General features: G+C 45.9%; 2 protein-coding genes across 20 annotated transcripts in view; both read left to right on the plus strand.

Annotated features, from left to right (window-relative positions):
• Positions 1-418: 418 nt before the first annotated feature.
• Positions 419-22,216, plus strand: MBD1 (methyl-CpG binding domain protein 1). Of its 18 annotated transcripts, none has more exons than XR_013165129.1 (17): positions 419-990; positions 2,368-2,502; positions 3,763-3,877; positions 3,974-4,140; positions 4,224-4,306; positions 4,576-4,616; positions 5,095-5,241; positions 5,378-5,506; positions 5,881-5,997; positions 6,081-6,149; positions 6,776-6,943; positions 7,299-7,598; positions 7,696-7,833; positions 8,189-8,323; positions 8,414-8,475; positions 11,379-11,676; positions 13,125-13,220. XR_013165129.1 is itself a non-coding variant. In XM_077135479.1 (17 exons), exons 2-16 carry the CDS (start codon positions 2,393-2,395, stop codon positions 9,640-9,642), a joined length of 1,821 nt encoding a protein of 606 aa, XP_076991594.1. In that variant the 5' UTR covers positions 420-990; positions 2,368-2,392; the 3' UTR covers positions 9,643-9,674; positions 14,619-16,597. The 18 variants fall into 18 exon arrangements, 17 of the variants coding, with proteins under 17 accessions (XP_076991592.1, XP_076991585.1, XP_076991588.1 ...); XM_077135479.1 differs by lacking the exons at positions 11,379-11,676; positions 13,125-13,220 and adding exons at positions 9,603-9,674; positions 14,619-16,597 and having other exon boundaries at positions 420-990; XM_077135482.1 differs by lacking the exon at positions 11,379-11,676 and adding an exon at positions 9,603-9,674 and having other exon boundaries at positions 420-990.
• CFAP53 (cilia and flagella associated protein 53) overlaps positions 13,570-23,333 on the plus strand; it is a 115,191-nt gene continuing 105,427 nt past the window's right edge. Inside the window, exon 1 of one of the 2 annotated variants that reach the window (XM_077135487.1) lies at positions 13,570-14,561. In XM_077135487.1, coding sequence (XP_076991602.1) covers positions 14,493-14,561 — 69 coding nt within the window. In that variant the 5' untranslated portion in view covers positions 13,570-14,492. Of the gene's footprint in view, positions 14,562-15,055; positions 15,167-23,333 lie in introns of those variants that run through there. The other variant, XM_077135488.1, reaches the window with a different exon arrangement.

Below are 23,333 nucleotides of genomic sequence, written 5' to 3' on the forward strand. Positions count from 1 at the left end.
AGGAACCCGTTCGGTTTTTGATGGAAGTCCCAGCTCCGCTGTCACCCGTTGTGAAGTATATTATGGCCCCACAGAATGGCTTTTGGGTACCGGGCACGCCCTCATTCGGTTGCATGGTGTATGCCCACTGTTTTACCTGTATTGCGGCACCATCCCTTTCCCAGTGTTATCGCGAAAGGAGCTGGGATCTGATCGCCGCATAACTAGTGTCCGAGGGAGGAGAGTGCCAGACTTAACAGACCAGGGTGAGATGGTTGGAGGGACCGGGGAATACAGGAGCGATCTCAGATAGAGGTGGAAAAGGAGGGCACTGTCAGGGAAAGGGAGTGCGTAAGCGTAAGCCCGGCCCCTGACACGCCCCTCTTGCTCGCGCACTCGAGTAAATAGTTGAAGGGAACCAAGAGCTTAGATGTTAACATCTGGCAGAAGACGAAGCACGCCGCTGGACGGATGCGCAGGCGCACCCTTAGTCCTTCACGCCCCCTTCGGTTTAGATCTGGAGCGCAGGCGCAAAAGAAGTGGGCGGAGTGAGAAAAAGAAGGCGCCGGCTGGGAAAGTGAGGAGCGCAGGCGCTGCAGATCCCAAACAGAAGCGCGAGCCTAGCTGGACATCAGCGTGTAGACCCGGGATATACCTAGGAGAGGGGCGTGCCCAATTGTGGGTTCTCAGCGCGCCAGCGCAGCAGGTCCCCAGGAAGGGGAGAGCGCCGCTTTGGTCGTCAGCACGCAGGCGTAGAAGCTTCCCATCTAAGGGCGCGCGCTGGTGAGGCATCAGCGCGCAGGCGTTTCTCTGGGGCCGGAGCCTGAGAGGCGGACAGCGGATTTCCGGTTCCGGGAGCAACGAACAGCCGCGGCGGCGACAGCTACAGCTTCGGAGGCGGCTGCTGCGGAGGAGGAAGAAGAGTAGGGCAAGGCGGGAGGGGCGGGCGGGAACCCCGCCATGGATCCGTGGGCCTAGGGCGGCGGAAACTACCGGCCCGGCGCCGAGCTGGTGAGACAGCCGTGCGGGTGAAAGTAGAGGGCCATCAGGCGGAGGATGGCGAGGAATTGGGTCCCAGAACGCTGTCGGAGAGTAATGAAGGGCCCTCATGCCGATGAGGGGGAGAAATGGCGGCATCGAAATACTGAAGGAGAGAAATTGGGGGGTTTCAGGCGGGGGTTAGAGAGGAATGGGGCTAAGAACGCTGACCGGTAGGAGTGTCGGGATCTTGGAACAAGGACAGAGAGAAATGGGGGCTGGAGGGAGCGGTTCAGAACCCTGAGGGGGAGAAATCGGGGTCTCTCAGCTTGAGACAGAATGGGGTCCAGAAGTCTTGAGAGTGAAGAATAAGGGGCCCTCAGTCAGATGACCGGAAGGAGTGGGAGCGTCGGAGTGGCAAAAGGAGGGAATGGAGCGGGGGTCTCATATGGAGGACGAGGAGGAATAGGGGTTCAGGACGCTATCAGTTAGGGATTGCATCGTAGGATGAGAAGGGAAAGGAATTAGGGAAGGGTGGTCAGATGTTGAAGGGAGAAATCAGGGTCCCAGGCTGATGAGTGAGGAACAGAGAATACGAGAGTGAAGGGGAGTAGTAAAGCACTTGTTGGCTGTGGAGAAGAGGAATGGGGAGGTTTTCCCGCTTAGACTGGGTCAGAACAGTGATGGGGAGGGAAAATAATAGGAGAACGCTTGGGGCTGAGGAAGGGGAGGCTGTGCAGGCTAAGGATATGTTGGAGTTGGGAGCTCTCTTAACAGAAATGCAGAGGAAATCGAGCTCATAACACTGAGATAGAAGGTTAAGAGGCAACCAGGCAGAGGGGAAGGATGGGAGGGTTGAAACACTGAAGGAAAGAAATTGGGGGACTCCTAGTTCAAGAAGGTAAAGGAATGGGAGGTTAAAACACTAAGAGTACTAAGGAACTCTGCCTAGGGATGAGGAAATAGGGACCTGTTGGGCTAAAGATGGCGAATACAGGGGTTTCAGACTGACAAAGGGGAGAATTGGGGGTCTTTAGGTCATTGGGAATAGTCCTAGGCCAAGGACAGGGAGAAATGGGGAGGAATGAGGGAAAGAATGGAAGATTCCTGGGTTGGCAATGGGGAGAAGTGACAGTTTTAGGTAAAGATGGGGAGATCAGAACACAGATGGAAGAATGAAGGCCTGTGGTTCAAGAATGAGGAAAAATAGTGGCTACCTGTTCAAGAATGGGGAGAAGTGGGCCTGGGACAGGGAAGAATTGGGTAAGAGTGGAGGGTTTTCTCTTCCTTTGATAGGCTAATTGTATTTAACAGTTCCTGGGCAGATCTTAATGGATACCAGGGCTATGTGTGGCCTAGAGCACAGGTCCTCTCTTCCTAGAACCTCACTTTGCCCACCTTACCTTGTAGGCCGCTGCCCCTTCCTGTGATTCCTATGGCTGAGGACTGGCTGGATTGCCCAGCCCTGGGCCCTGGCTGGAAGCGTCGTGAGGTCTTTCGCAAGTCAGGGGCCACCTGTGGGCGTTCAGACACCTATTACCAGAGGTACTTGGGTGGGTTGTGGGCAGAGTCAGGGATAGGGCTGATCCTAGTTAGGGGTAGGGTGGAGTTGGGGGATGTTGTATAGGTAGGATTATAATTCAGCTTGTAAGTATATAAGCATGTATGGTTATAAACAAAACACATGCTTTAGAGTATATTAGTGATGTAGTTATTAACTTTCTATATCCTTCTTGAACTTTTTTTGTTTCTGAGTTGCCAGCGTTCTAGTAAAACGTAGTAATATTATAAAGACATTTACTTTTTATTTGTACTGCTATAAGCCAATCTGAATGTTTACTTACTTGTATAAAACTTTCAAAACTAATAAGTAAATGTAAGTGAAATTGTCAAGAAATTGAAGAGTCTAAGTTTACTGTAATAGGATAATATAATAAGTGAATGTGTCACAGTTCTGTGGGTGCTGGTAGGAGAGAGAGACTCTTGGTTAAGAAATGGAAAACAGTTTATTATTCACAGCAGCAACATTACCGAGAACATCATCATTTTTGCACCAGTTCCCTGAACCCCATTTCCCTCAGGGTGATATAAAGATGCTCGTGCAGTGGGTGTGTTATAGAAGATGAACCTTAAGCTTAGGGAATCAGATTTTTTATAGAATGAACAGTAAACATGCCTTTTGCTCTAGAAGGAGACCCTGTCTTTGACAGACATCCTTGAAAAGATAGTCCATAACAAAAGGCAATCAGTGTCTCTTCTGCAAGATATGCAGAAATGCAAGAGATCCATGGAAAATTGTCTCCAACATAGATTACTTGTACTTTGTGTTCTGTGTGATTGTAACTATTTGCATATCTGTGTTTTTAATATACTTATTTCTGATTCTTGTATTTTGTGTTATAATCTTTGTATACTTAGTTTGCAGATTAACATTTATGTATTTTTTGTTGCTATTTGTGCTTATTTTTATTTACATGTAATATTGTTGTATATTATATATCATATTTTATTTACATGTAATATTGTTGTGTATTATATATCACAAACATCCAAATCTATTTGCGTCTGTTATTTTTTTTAATATCTTTATAAATGCTGGAATATAAATTTAAATATTTCATTCCTATTTTTATATTATACGGGCTTAGTTTGGGCTGGGGCCTGAATGGGCTCCCAGACAGATCCCAGGCTGTTTCATGTATCTCAGTAGCTATGCGGTCCTGTTTTCCAATCCTATGGAAGGGTTGTGTGAGTGAAATGGCAGTCTCTCTAGGTAGGTGCTGATCCCTCTTGGTGCATTTCCAGCCCTACAGGAGATCGGATCCGAAGCAAAGTTGAACTAACACGATACCTGGGCCCTGCTTGTGACCTCACTCTCTTTGACTTCAAACAAGGAGTCCTGTGCTATCCAGCTCCCAAGGTACTTCCATGATGTGGGTTGCCAGGTGAGGGTGTTTGTGCCACTCAGCCACCCACCCACTGACCTACTTTCCTACTGCCTTCACTCCATTTCCAGCCCCATGCCTTGGCTGTCCCCAGCAAGAAGCGGAAGAAGCCTTCGAGGCCAGCCAAAACCCGAAAACATCAGGTTGAACTCCAAAAGGTTGAGGCCAGGAAGGAGGCCTCAAAAGATGAGACCAAGGCTGATACTGACACAGCCCCAGCCTCATTTCCTGCACCTGGGTGAGTGTTGACTTGGAGTAGGCCCCCAAGTGAGTGTGGGGTAGGAATGTACTCAGAGGCTTATACTATCTTTCCCCCCGCAGGTGCTGTGAGAACTGTGGAGTCAGCTTTTCAGGGGATAGTACCCGGAGGCAGCGACTCAAGACATTATGCAAAGACTGCCGAGGTGAGCAGCCTCTAAGGGTTGGGACACTGGGGGACAGGAGCTAGAGTAGGTTGGTTCAGACAAGGATGGAGGTTGAGTGGTGGAGGTTAGGGCAGAGGCTACTGGCATGGTTGGAAGTGGAATGCTGGAGGTCTCAGTCATGAGTGGAGGTCGAATGGTGGAGGTATCAGGTATGGGAGGAGGTTGAATGGTTGAGGTCAGGAAAGAGGCAATGGGTGAGGTCAGGTGTCTGAGGCTCCCTTTCCACTTCTCTCCCTTCCATCTCTCAGCACAGAGAATTGCCTTCAACCGGGAGCAGAGGATGTTTAAGGTCAGCACAACCTGCCTCCTCCTGACAACTTGCAGTAGGAGCAAGTTGCCCCTTGAAGCAAGTTGCCCCCTGCCCCTCATGCCCCCAGCCCCATCCATCATGCCTCTGGTCCCACCCACAGAGCCAAGGGTATGGAGTGTACCGGGAATGTCAGATCCGAGAAGACTGGCAGTTGCCAAATCTGCCTCCGTGATGAAGGGTCTGAAGGAATGGTGATGGGTCCACAGGGTGTCAAGAGTTGTTTTATAAGGAGCTAATTGTTGGTTCACAGCTGCAGTAGTGGAAGTTAATGGTGTATCAGTAGGTATAGTGATGAAGTTAACGGGAACATCAGATACAGTTACGGTGGCTAATCAGTAATTATCACATTGATGGGAGACTAGCACATGGAGATGGGGATTCAGCAGGTATGGGAGGGTCAGTGTACGTGGGGCCACCCTGACTGGTCCTGTGACCTTGCCCCACCCATTCCTGGCAGCGTGTGGGCTGCGGGGAGTGCACAGCATGCCAGGTGACTGAGGACTGCGGGGCCTGCTCCACCTGCCTCCTGCAGCTGCCCCATGATGTGGCCTCAGGGCTATTCTGCAAGTGTGAGCGGAGACGCTGCCTCCGGATTGTGGAAAGGGTGAGTCGGGTGCGGTCAGGTGGGGTGGGTTTGTAGCTTGCCCCAGGCCCTGCCTATCATGGCCCCAGCATGCTTCTGGTCCCTGGCCCCCTCAGGCCCCCAACCCCATCTATCACACCTCTGGTCCCACCTGCAGAGTCGAGGGTGTGGAGTATGCCGAGGCTGTCAGACCCGAGAAGACTGTGGCCGTTGCCGAATCTGCCTCCGTCCACCCCGCCCAGGTCTCAGACGCCAGTGGAGATGCGTCCAGCGGCGCTGCTTGCGGGTAAGTCAGGCTGAGGGGCCCAGGGTTGACAAGCACAAATACGGGGGCAGAGTTCATTCTACAATTAAAGCTGCTGCTACTTATGCTTCCTGCCAACCTGGTCTTGCCCACCTCATTCATCCTTTATCTCCTCCACCCAATGCTCACCTCCCTGGCCCCACCTACCTGCCCTTGTCTGCCAGTATCTCGCCCACCGTCTCCGTCGCCACCGTCAGCAATGCCAATGACGCCCTTCCCTGGCTGTGATCCCCCCCGCTGTGAGTGCCCTACCCATGCTCTGCCTGCCTGTCCCATGCATACATTCTGTACTACTGGGGGTACTATGTGTGCCCGGCACCATGAAGCCTGAACCACCCTTTTGGCCCTCTCTCCAGGGCAAACATGGCCGCCGCAAGGGAGGCTGCAACCCCAAGATGGCTACCCCACGGCGACCCCGAGTTCAGCAGTTGCCTCCACCACCCCCATCACAGCCCCAAGAGCCCACAGAGCTGGTGAGACCCCAGCAGGCAAGGGGAAGGCGCAACCCTAATCTCACTGAATATATACACTGATCCTCCCCCATTTGCCTCTACAGCATCCCAGAGCCCTGGTCCCCTCGCCACCCGCCGAATTCATCTATTACTGTGTAGACGAGGATGAGCTAGTGAGTGGTCTCATTCCACCTGGACACAATAAGCCTAGAATCTCCCAGGGCACTTAATTAACCATAGAGAAGCAGATGCTGTCATTGGCTTCTTGAGGAACAGTAGGGCATCTTGATGGGTACTAGCGTGCCCAAACCAACTGTGGTTGAAGGGGAATTAATTCAGGGTCAGCAGGCATGGTGACAGTAGTTAATATCAGATGATCCAACCCTGGGTGCAGCTAACAAAGGACCAGCAGACTCAATGATGGGGTTAATGCAGGAATAGCTGGCACAATTACCATAGTTTGCGTAGGATGAGCAGATGTAGGAGGCACAGTGATGAGGGCTAATAGGGCCAGCAAAATTCTTCTGGATATGGAAGTAAGACATAGGCTTTGTAGCTGGTAGGGAACTAGAAGATACAGTGATGGTTTTTAGTGTTGATGGAATAGCAGTAATCCTATTGGAATTAAGGGCTAACAGGCACAGTGATGGTGGCTAATGTTGGACTAGCAAACACTGTGGGAGTCAGCAGACTAGGCTGGCATATGACTAGCTGCCTCCGATAGGTACTGTACTGTAATAGGCATTGAGAGTGGCCTCCTGTGGTCCTAGTGACAGTGCTGCCCCCTCCCCCTCTCCAGCAGCCTTACACAAACCGGAGGCAGAATCGCAAATGCGGGACCTGCACAGCTTGCCTACGGCGGACAGACTGTGGCCACTGCGACTTCTGCTGTGACAAGCCCAAATTTGGGGGTAGTAACCAGAAGCGCCAGAAGTGCCGTTGGCGCCAATGCCTGCAATTTGCCATGGTGGGTGGGACAGGAAGGGTCGGGTGACAGGATGGATTGGGCCAGCTGTCCCAGTATATGGGAAGGGTGGGCAGGCCTGCTACATGGGTGAGCCTGGTCAGATGCTTCCTGCAGCCTAGGAGGGGTAGATGGGGTAGTGGGTTTGACAATTAGCAGACGTGCTGGGATGAATGAGGGGTCTAGGTGGCACCAGTGTTATTAACTGGAGGCTGGCAGGGTCAGTGATAGGGTTATTCATATGTAAGCAAATGTTGGGCTGGAATTAGTGAGAGATGAAGAATCACATTGAGCAGGGCACAGTGGGTGTGGCCAGTCATGGTACCAGGTGGTCATAGCACCACATCTTTTCTCACAGAAGCGGCTGCTGCCCAGTGTCGGGGCAGGGTCTGAGGATGGGGCAGAGTCGCCCCCACCCTACCCTCGTCGCAGGAGATCCAGCCCTGGCCACAGGCCCCATTTGGGCCCCACCCTTAAGTCCCCCTTGGCCAAGCCCACAGCTCGACCAAGCCATGCCCGGGCTCCAATGAAGCAGGAAGCAGGTGGTGGCTTCGTGTTGCCCCCACCTGGCACCGACCTTGTGTTCTTACGGGAGGGTGCGGGCAGTCCTGTGCCAGTGCCTGGCCCTGCCCCAGCTTCCACAGAAGCCCGACTGCAGGTGAGGGCTCCACCTTATCCTGCTGTTCCCAATCCCACTTCACCCCTCCTTGTGCCAGGGAGCTGGGTCATGTCTTCTGCGATACTCCCTCGTGCAGGAAGCCCAGCATCCTGGCCTGAGTTGGGTTGTGACCTCACCCCAGGTGAAGCAAGAGAAGGCAGATACCCAGGAAGATTGGACACCAGGCACAGCCATCTTGACTTCTCCTGAATTGCTGCCTGGCTGCCCCAGCAAGGTGGGAGTCAGTGATAAGTGTTCTCTTAGTTCCATATTAGGTTAGTCTATAAGAATGATGGTGAGCCATGACAGTGGTTCTTTAAGCAGAGCAACAGGTATGCTGATTGCAGCCTTTCTGCAGAATTACCCTGCCTGTCTGAAAGCCATCCCCAGGTGACTTAGCTTTATTTTCTTGGCTGCCCAGCTAACAGGAAAGTGGAGATCTGTGAGAAATGGTAATGGTGGAGGTCTGTGATTGGAGGAACTGTGATTAGAGGTGGGATTTGTTGGTACTGAAATCAGTTGACTGATGGAAAGGCTTTCCTCAGACCAACCTAGTCCCTCTAACTGCTGCTGTTTCTCATTTCTCCCAGAGAGTAGATTCAGTCCTGCTACCTGTGAAGCAGGAGCCACCTGACCCTGAGGAAGACAAAGAGGAAGAGAACAGGAATGATTCTGCCTTTGACTCGGCCCCAGAGGAGGAGGCAGGAGGGGCCGGCACACCCGTGGTCAGTGCTAGGGGATGTCATAATACTTTGCTGTGAAAGCTGCTTTATCCCCGCCAGCCATGTTGACCCATTATGTTAATTCTTCCCCAGATCACGGAGATATTCAGCCTGGGTGGAACCCGCTTCCGGGATACAGCAGTCTGGTTGCCAAGGTGTGCCCCGCACAGTGAGGGGTGGGGATGGGGTGGATGCTGGCCAGGTGTGGGCCCTGAGTTTTGAGAATATAGCTAGCAGTTTGGCATGGTACAGTGGGAGTTAGAGGCCCCAATTCACTCTGCTTATCATGGTCAGGGGGCATGGTTATTGCAGGACCCTAGTAATGTCTTCTGGGCCCTGGGCTATTAGGCCCCTTAGTGAGGACTCTTCTTTGATGGGGGGAGGACTTAGTACTCTACGGTAAGATTTAAAAGATAAAAGAAGATAATGAAAATCTGTTCCCCTTTTCCCTAAGAAAATCCTGCTGGGATCAGACTAATACATACATTCTTATTTGGGCAATTTGTCGTTTGGAGTTTTGAAGGCCTTGAAGTCTCCAAGAGACTACCAAGGAGGAAGTCACAGAAATAGGGCTAGGCTGGCTGCAAGGTGGGGTGGGGAGGAGATCCAGATTCTGAGCTGGTCATTATACAAATGTGTGATCTTGGGGTTGTCCTGTACCTCTTAGAGCATCATCTGGGAAGGGAGTCAGCCTGTGAGTGTTTTTTGAGCCTTTCTTCTGTTGAGGCTACTAACAGTTTCAGTTTCTGCACAGAATTGTCCCTGTAGGCCTGGCTATGGGAACTATAAGGATGTGGCTGTGGGAAGACAGGAGCGTAGTGCCTCCTGCAGAATGTTGACAAGCCCTGTACAGAGTCCCAGACAGAGGCCCCAACTATTGGCCTAAGTACCTGGATTTATTTATTGCTGAAGACTAGTTTCTGTAAGCCAGAAAACTGTCCATTTGCATGTAGACAATTATAGAGGTACTGATTGAGCCCCTGCTGTGTACATAGCACTGTGGGAGATACACTAGTGAATACAGTGAGCTCTGGGCAATTTACCCTTCAGAAGACGCAGGATCCTTGCCTTCAGGGACCATACTAACTGGGGAAACAACTTTACTATTAACAGAGAAGGCAGTGACATGCTATGCTGTCTATAATGGGGATTTTTAGAAGAAAAAGAAAGGATAGTTAAAGGGAAATAAGTGGAGGACACAGTAGTAGGAGTGGTTTTATGATGCTCCGTTTTGAACATAGCAGACCTCATTCAACATACAGACCTGCTCCCTCTTCTCTAGGTCCATGGCCCTTAAAAAACCTGGAGCTAGAAAGCAGTAGACTGGAGGCTTCTGCAGACTGTAGGATTCAAGGTGATATTTACAGATTTTATGAGAGACAAAACTGATCTACTCAAGGGCTCAACCATAGATTGATTATCAGGGCTTATGTAGGAATTGATAGGAACAGAAAAAAAATTACCACCAAGCTAGAGAAGTGGGCCTATTAAGTACTTTGAGCTAATAGTGGAACTATGTGAGAAAGGAAGAGAAGGTCAATGTAGAGTGTTGGTGCATCTACCCCTCCCGAGGAATATGAGTCAGTTGAGAAATGTGGATGTCAGGGATGGAGGAGCTGGGATAGGAAAGGAGAATAGGATTAAAATGTACCACAGAGTAAACAAGTCATCTTCATAAATGATTTTAAGTGGCTTCTGGATAAGACCAGGGAGGTCTCTAAACATTTCCTTAAGGAGATAGCAATTGCAACTGTAATTTGAATAAATGAGGACAGGAAAGGAACTGCTATCTGGTGAGTTCCTCCTATGGGCCCAATTTATTTAATCCTTAAAATAGTCTTTAGGAAGTTACTGATTTTGCCCAATTTAAAGATGAGAAAACTGAGACTCAGAGTGATTAAATAAGTTGTCCAGTGTCAAACAGCTAGAATTAGTAGAGTCTAGAATCAAATCCAGGCTGTAAAGACCTTGTTCTTTAAGCCACTAAACTGTAAACTCTAATTCTATGTGCAAAAATGTGCAATAATATTATAGTAACACATTTTCAGTGGTCTTGAAAATGCAAGGTGGATTAATATAGATAGAATACCTTTACTCCTTCTTATATAATGGTTTAGAGAATGTGAAGGCTGTACGTGGATGGAGTCACCTTGTCAGAGTACCTGCAGGTCACTCCCTTGTCACCAAACACTGGGTTCTTCCCAGGCCGTGGGTGCTACATAAGATTCTCAAACTAAAGGGCATCTCTCCTCACTGGCTGCTGTCTGTGTGCTTGTCATCCTCATTCCCCCTCCTTAGCCAGAGTAGTCTCAGAATTGAAGCTGCCAGCCTGGCTTATCTGTCTTGACAACTTGTGTTCCCTAGAATCCCTTGATGACCTTTGTGCTTGGTTTCTGCTTTTAGCCCATATATCTGTTAGGAGGCTGAGTTCCTGCTTTGAGTCTTGTCTAAGAGCCAGCCTTGGCTCTACTGCCTCACTCTCTCTCCAACTCTTCATTCATAAAATACCAGAAAGATTAGACTCATAATCTGTTATTTAGCCAGCTTTACAGGGCCAGGACCAAGTGAGTGCCTCCTTAAATTATGTACCCTAGGCCTCCCTTACCTTAGCTTAGTAGCAGCTCTGTAGCTTTAGACATGGATTAGCCAGTTTCCGATTCTAACCCACGCGGCAGTCCTCTGCCACCCTTCTCTGTCCCTTTCCCTTGCCTGTCCTACTTAGTTCAGCCTGAGTCTAGGTTTTGGATAATCTTCTGATAATACTTTGCCACCCACTCCCATTCCCCATCTGACCATCCAACTCTAGCATTCTGGTAATTTTGGCAGTGATGTCAAAGTTCGTTACTTTATTATTTGATTAGCATTATGACTCATGAATTAGAGTCTGGTCACCATGAGTAGCAGTCAGGGTACAATCAGAAAAGCAGAACCACTAAAAGAGATTATATATTTGTATACTTAAAGAGATTTATTAAGACATTTGACCTTATGCAATAGTGGGAGCTGGTTAAACAGTCTGTAAGGCTGTTGTCTTTGCGTCTAATGATGGAGCTTGAAGTCTGCAGGGCAGGCATTCGGGAAGGGAAGATGGATGTAAAGTGTGGGAGAGCAAGGACATACTGGAGCCCACGAGCACGAACTGGAACCCACGAGGATGGTCTCCTGGAACCCATATCAGTCTCTCACCACCTCCAACTTCGATAATGTGGGTGTCCTGCAGAAGAAGCTGGTGCCGTTCATCACAGAGTTAAATATGCATCTGGCCCAGGATTTAGAGATGCTGAAGGAAGATTCCGGGGAAGGTGGAGCAGCTGCAGGCCTGGCTGCAGGCCTGGCTGCTGCCCCACACCAACGAGGTGAGCCAGCAGATAAATGACAACATGCGTGAACTGCAACTGCGCCTGGTGCCCCTGCACCGAGCTGAATGTAAAAACAATATGCTGCTGCTTCACTTCTGCCCTCAATTATCACATAAAATGTCTCTTGTGGCCCACCCTTACTGGAAACATGGGATAGGGAGTACTGGGAAATGTAGCCTAGCCAAGGTGACACATTACAAAGCCACCCTGCCATGAATCAGCTCCCAAGGGTTTCACTACACACCTGAGGATAACTTATCAACTACGTTGCTGAAAATGCAAAGCTGAAGACCATGGATTTCATGGTGACCCCAGCAAGTGCAGAAATTCTGTCAGCCCACCCAGAAAAACCTTGCTGGTCTCTCCTGTTTTTGTGTCATTCAAGTATTGAGATCCTGGCCCATGGTAGGCACTGTACTTAACACTGGGATACAGAAATGAAAAACATATGGTCCATGCAATTTTATTAAATGCGTCAATATGTATTACAAATGGTGAATGAATTTCCAACTTTATCATGGAATTTAATGGTGAAATACAGAAGTCAGGAAACTGGCAGAAGTACAGCCCTTGTGTGAATCTTGTTGGGGCACAATAGGAATTGGAAGTGAAGTTCTATCTCTAACTGTTCTATTTTTAAATTATTTTTAAACGAATTTTATTGCCTCATATATTGATTTCTATACTTACTGCTTTCTTTGAGAGTGCCCTGATGGTAATTGTGTTGACTGCCACTGAGAAACCGGAATAGTGGGTGGCAAGGTCAAGGTCACGTTCTATCCAGGTCTGTCCTAACTGACAAGGACCTTGGTCGCTTCTCTAGGCTTCATAGAGGGTTTGGATGAGAGCTGAGGTTCACCTTGTCTTCGGTCCCTCCAACCTGCGGATGGGTCCGACAGGGGGCGCCGAGAGCAGCGTGGCTGTGTTCCCTGACCACGATCACCCCTGTAGGGCCAGGGACCCTACCCCTCAACCAAGGTCTGGGCCGTTCCGGGGTGTGGCCTCTGCTTGGCGGAGTCTCTGGGCGGGCCTGGCAGAGGTGAAAGCGGACTGGAGTTAAATCGCGGGGCTCGCCCGTGTTCAGAGCATGCCACAAGCTCAGGAGCTACGCTGGGACGTTCCAGGGCAGCCGGGTGGCGTCAAGGGTTGGGAGTCTTTCCCGTCGCCTCCAAGGACTCATTCCGATGGGACCCACCGGCTGCACAAACTCGGCGGTGCCAGATGGGCAACCCCAAATTTCAGCGGTTTCTCCCAAACCCCGCTCTGAGCCAAGAGCCTTTCCCATTGCTTCTCCTTCCCCAAGGGGTGTGGTGTGGGGGCGTGATTACGCCCAGACCAACGGCGGGACGGGCATCTGTGGGACTCGAAGATCAAGGACCCGCCCCTCAGGACACACTCCAGAGAACCAAGACGAGTCTAATTTCTTTCTTTTTTGTTTGTTTCAGGCTTCGTAAGCTTTTAGCTGTAAAAGAAAATGAGTATTTTACCGAACTGCAATTGAAAGAAGAAGCATAGGAGAAAAAAAAAAAAAGACAAAATAAGAGAATTATTAAAAGAGAAGAAAGACAATGAGACAATATTTTGTGGCTGAAAAACTGAACCAACAATTCAGGAAATGGAATCCAAATTTAGAAACCACCACATACAAAATCCAAAGTGGGTGGATTACAAATGATTAAGGAAAGCTAACAGAGGAAAGTGCAGCCATGAGAGGGTATACCCGTCAGTTGTACTTTGATTACCATTACACGTCAGTGACTTGAAATACTGATATATTTCTTTCTGTGTTCTAATGTGCTTACACCTATTGTAGGAGGGGAGTACCAAAGTTTCATTCTTAATTGGCTTTTCGTTATAAACTGCCACCTTGCTGTTGACTGGAAATACAGCTGTGCTCTCTTCACATGCTGTGATTCTCCACCTGTGCTGAGGGCCCCTTCTAGGTTCTTTGGAACTAATTTGTGTTGCCTGTTTCCTTCCTGGGATCCTGATCCTTAGGGCCTGATTACCTTGGCTTTTGAGCCACATCCTGACTCAGATCCACTGTGACCCTTGGCTTTTAGACTCTTGTTTTTATTCTGCCCAGCTGGGTTGTCTGACTACCCTCCAGCCCATTTATTTGTCCCCTTCCTACGGCACCCTGAGTCTAAGCCCTGGTTCTTGCCCAGTGTGGTAGGAAGATTTTATTAATAGCTTTTGTTACTGGCTGGGTGCAGTGGCAAGGCACTTAGGCTCTCGTAATCTTATTTGTCTTATATGTAAAATGAGAATAATATCTGCTGTTCTATCAACTTGTAGGATATTTGTGAGGTTCAGGTTTTCTGAATGAAAATACCTTTTACGTTGTAAAGAACTGCGCAAATATAAGGTTTTCCTTCAATTCCTTCAATTTACTTTCAAAATTTAACCAAGAGAAAGTCATAAAATTTATCCTTTCCACAAAATGTTACCACACGTTTTTAGACTAATTACAGGATATAAAAAACAATTAGATTTTCGGGCTAAGGAGGCTTTTTTATGCCATTCTAAATGAACCCGGATGGAAGGAAGCGAGGTTGGCGGGGCTGGCCAGGGGCGGGATAAGAACTGCGCAAACTCAGTTCCTTTATCCTAAGAGGAAGTCGCGAGCGCCTATGTCCGTGATCTCCATGGTGATGGAACCAACTTCCGTCAACTCACCCCACCCCCACTAACCTTTCAACCCGTGTGGCGCACCATGGCAACCAGACCCCAGCGTCGCGGAAGTGGGTCTCGTAGGTCGCGCGGTTGGGAGACCACGGCAGTCGCCGCCTACATCTCTAGGGGACTCTGAAATGTACAGCCAGCGGTTTGGCATCGTACAGCGGGAGGTTAAGGGTCCCACACCCAAGGTGGTGATCGTGGTAAGCGCGGATTGTGTGTGCGTGTCCCTACAATTTTTTCTTTTCCCCCATTCACAGGCCCAGCCAGCCCAGCAGGGCTCCTTTAAGGTTGCCTGATGCGGTGGGTTGAATTTGGAAAGAAGGAAAGAAGAAAAGCTGGTTTCTCGCCTACCTCCCGCTCTCCCGCTTCCCTTACTCCTGCGCGGAAAAATCCTCCCCTCTTCCCCGCGGCATTCTAATATTTTCGTTCTGTATTTGGATAATCACCACTTGGGATCTTGGGGCCTTTCAGTCTCCAAGACACCAGAAGGAGTCCTGTCTCTTGCGATGGGAAGCGTGTGTTACGGAAAGGGTACAGGGCCGAGCAGCAGAAAATCTGAGGTCTGAGCTTCCCTTGCACCTGAATGATCTTGGGTTGGTCCTATTCCCCGCAGAAAATCAGAGAGCGGTTAGAGAGCCGCCTTTCCTTTGCCACCTCAACTCAATTGTGACAGTTGCTGGACAAAAGTTTCCGTGTAGGGTTGGAAATAGGATGATTGGTTGTCGGCAAGGCCGGGTGGTAGTAGGAAGCCAGGGTAATGCTGCTTGTACATCTTAATGGATCCTATTCGGGACTTTTGAAACAGGTAAACTATTCGTTCATGCATCAGGATTTCTTTGTTCCTGCAAAATAGTTTCTACAAGCCAGAATCCCCTCCATGTATAAAGCAATTACGGGGATATTCTTTGAGCTCCTGCTATGTGTACAATACTGTGGGAGATACAGCAGTGAAAATTATAAGCCCTGAACAGTTTGCCTTTCATTATAAGCCTGATTCCTGAGTTCAAGGAGCTGATAATCTAATGGCAGAAACAACTAGCTCATGCATAAAACTATTAATGGTTAGCCCAGTAGATAATGACGTGCCATATTATCTGGTAATAGTTTTTGGAAGAAAGATGAGGGGCATTCAAGGAAAAAAATTACGAGGATAGTTTTTTTTTTTTAATTGTGAAAAATAATATATGCAAAAAAGCAATAAATTTCAAAGCACACCACAACAATTAGTCATAGAGCAGACTTCAGAATTTGGTATGTGTTACAGTTCCACAATTTTAGGTTTTTATGAGGGCAGTTTTATTATACTCCACATTGCACATAGTAAATTTCAGTCAACATAGAGACCTGCTGCAGACCAAGGACTGTAGAATCTGTCGTTGAGAAGCAGAAGAGTGAAGGCTTTACAGAATGTAGGAATCAAGGTGATACTTATATAGACTTCACAGTGGTCAGAAACTGATCTACTTTATGTCCTGTATCCAAACAGCTGTTGCTTGAGTGCCATTACTTATACTGAAAAATCATTAAAAACATGGAAAAGATAAAGAAGAAAACCATCAAGCTAGGGGAGTAGGCCTATTGAATACTTTGAGCTCATAGAAAAATTATGAAGGAAATAAGAATTAGTGCATCTGCTATTCCTTAGGTGTCTGAGAGTGAAAAGTGTGGATGTTAGAGGTTGAGAGTTGTGTTGGAAGAAGGATTAAAGCCACCAAGAGACTTAGACCTGAAATAGTTCCTCCAGGAGAAATGTAATGTCTGAAGTAATGGGGAAGAGAAAGGAGAAACTGTGTAGTGAATGCCTCTTAGGGACCCGGTTATTTAATCCTCAAAGTTGTCTTGTTAGGTGGACATTTATTTTGTTTATTTTTATAGGTGAGAAAACAGAGATTCAAAGAGATTGAGTAACTTGCTCAAGGTCACACAATTAGTGATGGATAGAGGCCAGAATCAAACCCAAGCTGTAAGACATTGTTCTATAAGACCTTAAAATGTAGGCTATAATCCTAGAAAATGTAATTTGAGATGTTACAATAACAAAACCCTTCAGTGACTTTGAAAACACAGGTAGTTATTAAATTTTCTCCTCCTTGAGCATTTTAAGGTTTAGAACTGTGATGTCCAATATAGTAGCTACTAACCACACATGGCTTTTGACCTGTTGAAATGTGCATAGAGTTGCATGTTGAAATATTTTGGATACATTGAATTAGATAAAATATATTACTGAAATTAATTTCCCCTGCTTTTTTTTTTTTGTATGCTATATGACGGGGTCACATTTCATTCTTTTTTCATGTGAGTATCCCATTATTGCAGCACCATTATTGCAGTTGAATTTTTGTTTGCTTTTTTGAGAAATACATGGACCAGGAATCAAATTTGGGTCTCCCGCATGTCAGGCGAGAATTCTACCACTGAACTACCCTTGCACCCCTCTCCCCTGTTTTTTTCTTATCTTTTTTTTCCCTTCTTGTTTTTACATTGTTTACTGTAGCTACAAGAAAGTTTAAAATTGCATACCTGTTTTTCATTGTTTCTGTTGAACATTGCTGGTTTTGAGCAATACCAAGGCCAAGCCTGGATTGGCATCACATTGTTAGAGAATTCCAGGTTGTACTCTATTCATCCAGAGACTGGGTCTTTCCCAGAGCAAAGAATCCTCCAAAAGATGACCAAATGATAAAGGGGCTTCCTGACCCCCAGGCTACTGTTCATACTGTTTCTCACTCCTAGAGCTCCCTCTTCAAGCAAAACGTTCTTCAGAGCCTGGCTTCTGTCCAGACAGTTTGTCACCCATACTTTGATGGCTTTGTCCTTGGTTCCTGTCCCCAGCCTATATGTCTACTAGGAGACTGAGTTCTTGATGTGTATCCTGCTCAAGTTGCAGTCTGCATCTTGACCTGCTTTATTGTCACTGAATCTGCATTCATAAAACATCTTAAACATTAGGGGAGAGTCATTGACTAATTACCCAGATCTGGGACTAAATAATTCTGATACCGATTAGCTACCTCCCACAAAATAACCTTCAACATCTCTTCTGTCTGCTTCCCACCTCAGCCCTGCCTTATCTTGTTTGGTCTAGGTACCTATATGTGTACCCTGAACCCTAGATGTTTTCATCAAGCTATCTTCCAATGTTAAATTTCTTTCCTTGGGATATTCCTTTACTAAGAAGTTCTGACACTCAACCCTAGTGTTCTCGTAATTTTTTTTAGTTGTTTTATCAAGATATATTCTCGATTGTACATACTGTACAATCCATGCAAAGTATATAATCAGTGGCTTTTAGTATAATCAGAGGTGAGCGTTCATCACCACAATCAATTTTAGAACTTTTTCATTCCTCCAGAGAGAAAACCCCATACCCTTTAACAGTCACCTCTCAATCCTTCTATCCTTCCCCAGCCCTACATAATCTCTAATCTAATTCTGTCTCTATAAAATTATTTATATATACATTTTATATAAATGGGATCATAATATGTGATTTGCTGTGTCTGGTTTCTTTCACTTAGCATGATGCTTTTAAAAAATTGTTATTTTTTTTATTAGAGTTTGTAGATTTACAGAAAAGTCACGTGAAAAATTAATGTTCCCACATACCTGCCTATGGTTGACACTTTGCATTAGTGTGTACAATTGTTTACATTTGCTGAAAGAACATTAAAATATTATTAACTATAGTCCAAAGTTTACCTTAGGTATGGATTTTCCATACACCCGTATTATTAAATCTTGTAATATTGCCATATATTTGTTGTAACTTATGAAAGAACATTCTTATATTTGTGCTATTTTTTTTTTTTTTGCCTTATTTTATTATACTTCGTTCTCCCCTTTTTGGTCCAGAAGGCATTGTCGATCCCATGGTGCCTGGGCCAGACTCATCCTGGGGAGGCACACCTATATTGTCAGGGAAACTTTCACCCCTGGATGTCATGTCCCACGTAGAAAGGAGGGTAATGATTTTCCTTGCAGAGTTGGGCTTAGAGAGAGAAAGAAGCACATATGGCAACAAAAGAGGTTTCCTAGAAGCAACTCTTAGGCCTTGTTTATATTTATACTATTAACCACAGTCCATCATCCACAACAGGGTTCACTATGTTATACAGTGACCCAAAACATTACCTTTCAAACTACGTTCACCAACACACAACAGTGCTTTAATTACACTCTCAATAATGTGTGATAATCACCATTATCCATTTCCAAACATTTACAATCAACCTAAATACAAATTCTACACAAATTAAGCATCAGCTTCCCTTTCTCTACCCCCATTCTATCTCCTGATAAGCTGTATCATAGATTCTAACTTTATGAGTTTGCTTATTATTCATAGTTCATATTAGTAAGATCATACAATATTTATCCTTTGTGTCTGGCTTATTTCAGTCAACACAGTTTCCTCCAAGTTCATTCATGCTGTCCAATGTGTCAGAATTTCATTCCTTCTTAACTGCTGAATAATATTCCATTGTGTATATATATTTATATGTATCACATTTTACTTATTCATTCATCAGATGATGGATATGTGGGTTGCTTCCATCCTTTGACAATTGTTAATAATGCTGCAGTGGACATCATTGTGAAAATATCTGTTTAAGTCTCTGCTTTCAGTTCTTCTGGGTGTATACCTAGCAGCAGGATTTCTGGATCATATAGCAATTTTATACTTAGTTTCCTGAGGAATGGTCAAACTATCTTCCACAGTAGCTGCACTTATTTTACATTCCCACCAGCAGTGAATTTCTCCACATCATCTCCAACACTTTTAGCTTTCTGTTTTCTTGATAGTGGCTGTTTTGGTTTGGTAAAGTCAACAAAATGCAATATGTTAGAAATGGATTTTTATCAATGGGGATTTAGTAGCTTACAGTTTACAATTCTAAGTCCATGAGAATGGCCAAATTAGGGGATCAACAGGATGATACCTTCTCTGAAGACTGCTTACTGGTGAGCTTGCGCTCCTCTCTTAGATAGTAAGGCACATGACGATCTCTGCTGGTCCTCTCCCGGGTTTCATTGCTTCCAGCTTCGGACTTCAGTGGCGTCCTTGCTTAACTTCTCTGGGGATTTTTCTGTGAGCTTCTCTTAATTTTACATTTTAGCTTCTGTATGTACTTTATTTTATGAATGACTCCAATAAGGGCAAGATTAAGACCCACTTTGAATAGGGTGGGTCACATCTCAATTGAAATAACCTAACAAAAGGTCCCACCTACAATAGGTCTGCACCCACAGTAATAAATTTAAAAAACCTGGCCTTTTCTGGGTGTGTTGGTTTGAAATGATGTATGTACCCTAGAAAAGCCATGTTTTAATCCTAATCCCATTTTGTAAAGGCAGCATTTCTTCTAATCCCTATTCAGTATTGTATGTTTGGATCTGTAATTAGATTATCTCCCTGAGGATGTGATTTAATTAAGAGTGGTTGGTAAACTGGAGTAGGTGATGACATGTCTCCACCCATCTGGGTGGGTCTTGATAAGTTTCTAGGAGTCCTATAAAAGAGGAAACATTTTGGAGAATGCAGGAGATTCAGAGAGAGCAGAGAATGCTGCAGCACCACGAAGCAGAGACAATCAGCCAGTGACCTTTGGAAATGAAGAAGGAAAGTGCCCCCTGGGGAGCTTCATGAAACAAGAAGCCAGGAGAGAAAGCTAGCAGGTGACGCTGTGTTCACCATATGCCCTTCCAGCTGAGAGAGAAACCCTGGCTGTGTTCTCCATGTGCCTTCTCACTAGAGAAATAGACCCTGAACTTCATCAGCCTTCTTGAACCAAGGTGTCTTTCCATGGATGCCTTAGATTGGACATTTCTATAGCTTGCTTTAATTGGGATATTTTCTTGGCCTTAGAACTGTAAACTAGCAACTTATTAAATTCTTGTTTTTGAAAGCCATTCTGTTTCTGGTATATTGCATTCCAGCAGCTAGCAAACTAGAACACTGGGGAACATAACAGCTTCAAACCACCACATACACCCCACCCTCTGGACCCTCCAAAATACATGTTCTTTCTATATGAAAAATATGTTCATCCCATCACAGTATCATTAAAGGCTTACATCATTTCATTAACAATATTAAGTAGAAAATCTCATAAAAATCAGTTACTGTTGTTGTCTGTCCTGCAGCCAAATTCTCCTCCAGCTGTGGACCTGTGACATTTAGAACAAGTTATCTGCTTCCCATATACAGAATAGGGACAGTCATGGGATAGAAATTCCCACTGCCACAGGGAGAAACTAGAAGGAAGGGTATCATGGTTCCCAAACAGTTTTGAAACCCTCCATTAGATTTCCTTGGGCTTCATAGAGTAGCAGCCCCACCCTTTCCAAGGAATTACACAGTGGTCCTGCTCTCTTCAAACCCTGAGGTGAGGTCTCTAATATCTCCAAGCATTGGGAAGAAGTCCATGCTCTTGGCTCTACCCTCTTCGGGCAGTGGGGCTGCAGCCAAACTCTAGGCTCCATCCTCCTTAAGCATTGGTATGGCAGCCAGACTCTGCCTTTTCCACGGCACAGGCTCAAGCCCCTCAGAACAGTGGGGTGTGGCCAGCCTCTCTCCATTCCTCAGGGAAGGGTGAACAATGGGGTAGCCAAGCTTGCCTCAATCCCTGAGGCATCTGAGAGCCCTGGGTGTAACACTTCCTGAACAACTTGGCAGAAATCCAACCCTCTGCAAGCTCCGAGGCAAACTCACCCTTTCCTCCTACATGGGTGGGTCTGCTCTTCTGGCTTCAGGTGTCTTTGCTCTGGACCTTAGCTTCCATGGTTCTGCCTTTGAAGTCATTTTTCCTTCAATCTGTCCCTTTTAGTCCAGGCTGACAATGGTTCCATTCATACAGGTCTCTCAAAAGACCTGTCAATTTTGCACGCAGTACACAGGGGTCCCAGCCATCAGACAAAAGGACTTTCCACAAGTCATTTTTGGATAACTGCATTTCCAATCCTGACTTACACGAAATGGCTGTCTGGTTCCATGTTGAGTTAAATCCTCACATGGGGCACTGTTCTCTTGGGACTTGTTTTCTGGAAGCTCAGAATTTTCCAAACCATCAATTTCTGGTTTATTTTTGTCCACATGTTCAGTTCTCTGCTTATCCATTTATTCTTGCATTTTACTATAAGTTGTAAGGAGAAGCCAGGCTGCATTTTCCACATTTAATTTGGACATTTTCTCAGTTAAATATCCAAGCTTGTCACTTTCAAATTCTACCTTCCATCCAACACAAGGATTTTGCTAAATTCTCTGCCACTTTAAAACAAGGATCCCTTTGCTCCAGTTTGCAATCACATATTCACCATTTCTGTCTAAAACCTCATTGGAAGTATCTTTAGAGTCTGTGTTTCTACCAATAGTCTCTACAAACATTCTAGGCCTTTCCTATCAAGCACCTCACAGTTCCAGAATCTTCCCCTTATCCATTTTTAAGCCATTCTGTCATTTTTGGTATTTGCAAATCATAGCACCCCACTTCTCATACCAAAATTTGTTGTGATTTTTTAAAGCTGACAAAATGCAATATATCAGAAATGGACTGGCTTTTAGCAATGCAGATTTACTATCTTACAGTTTACAATTCTGAGACCATGAAAATGTTCAAATTAAGGCATCGACAGGACAATACCTTTTCTGAAGCCAGTTACCAGTGAACTTGGGCTCCTCTGTCCAGATAGCAAGGTACATGACAATGTCTGCTGGTCTTTCTCTCCCAGTTTTCATTGCTTAAAGCTTCTGTCTTCAGTGGTTCCTCGCTCAGCTTCTCTGGGGATTTTTCTGTGAGCTGCTCTTAATTTCAGATCTTAGCTTCTATATGTGTGTTTTTTTAAAATTTATTTATTAATTAAAAATAAAGAAACAAAATAAAACATCAACATACATAATCAGTAATTCACATCATCACTTAGTTGCATATTCATCACTTCTCAGAACATCCGCATTAATTCAGAAAAAGAGATAAAAAGACAATAGAAAAAGAAAACGAACACAGGAAAGAAAAAAAAAAAAAGATTATACCTACCATACCCCTTACCCCTCGCTTTCATTGATCACCAGCATTTCAAACTAAGTTTATTTTAGCATTTGTTCCCCCTATTATTTATTTTTATTCCATATGTTCTACTCCTTTGTTGACAAGGTAGATAAAAGGAGCATCAGACACAAGGTTCTCACAATCACACAGTAACATTGTGACATCTGTATCATTATTCAGTCATCCTCAAGAAACATGGCCACTGGAACACAGCTCCACACCCTCAGGCAGTTCCCTCCAGCCTCTCCACCATATCCTGAATAACAAGATGATATCTACTTGATGCATAAGAATAACCTCCAGGATAACCTCTTGACTCTGTTTGGATTCTCTCAGCCACTGACACCCTGTCCCATTTTCCTCTTCCCCCCTTTGGTCAAGAAGGTTCTCTCAATCCCTTGATGCTAAGTCTCAGCTCATTCTAGGGTTTTTCTCAATCCCTTGATGATGAGTCTCAGCTCACCCCAAGATCCCTGTCCCACGTTGCCAGGAAGGTCCACACCCCTGGGAGTCATGTCCCATGTAGAGAGGGGTAGGGTGGTGAGACTGCTGGCTGTGTTGGCTGGAGAGAGAGGCCACATCTGAACAACAAAAGAGGCTCTCTTGGGGGTGCCTCTTAGGCCTAAATTTTAAGCAGATTTGACCTGTCCTTTGTGGGGTTAAGTTTCATATGAACAAACCTCAAGACTGGGGGCTCAGCCTATAGCTTTGGTTGTCCACATTGCTTGTGAGAATATCAAGAATTCAACTTGGGGAAGTTGAATTTCTTCCCATTCTCACCATTCTCTGAAGGGGGCTTGCAAATACTTTTCCACTCACTGATCAAATCACTTTGGGATTCATCGGGGCATCACTCTGGACAAACCAACAAAATCTCATGTCCTACCTGAAATTCCAAGTACTTATGGTGTTCAATCAAACTAT

Source organism: Tamandua tetradactyla, chromosome 18 (genome assembly GCF_023851605.1).
Source record: "Tamandua tetradactyla isolate mTamTet1 chromosome 18, mTamTet1.pri, whole genome shotgun sequence".
Classification (NCBI taxonomy): Eukaryota; Metazoa; Chordata; class Mammalia; order Pilosa; family Myrmecophagidae; genus Tamandua; species Tamandua tetradactyla.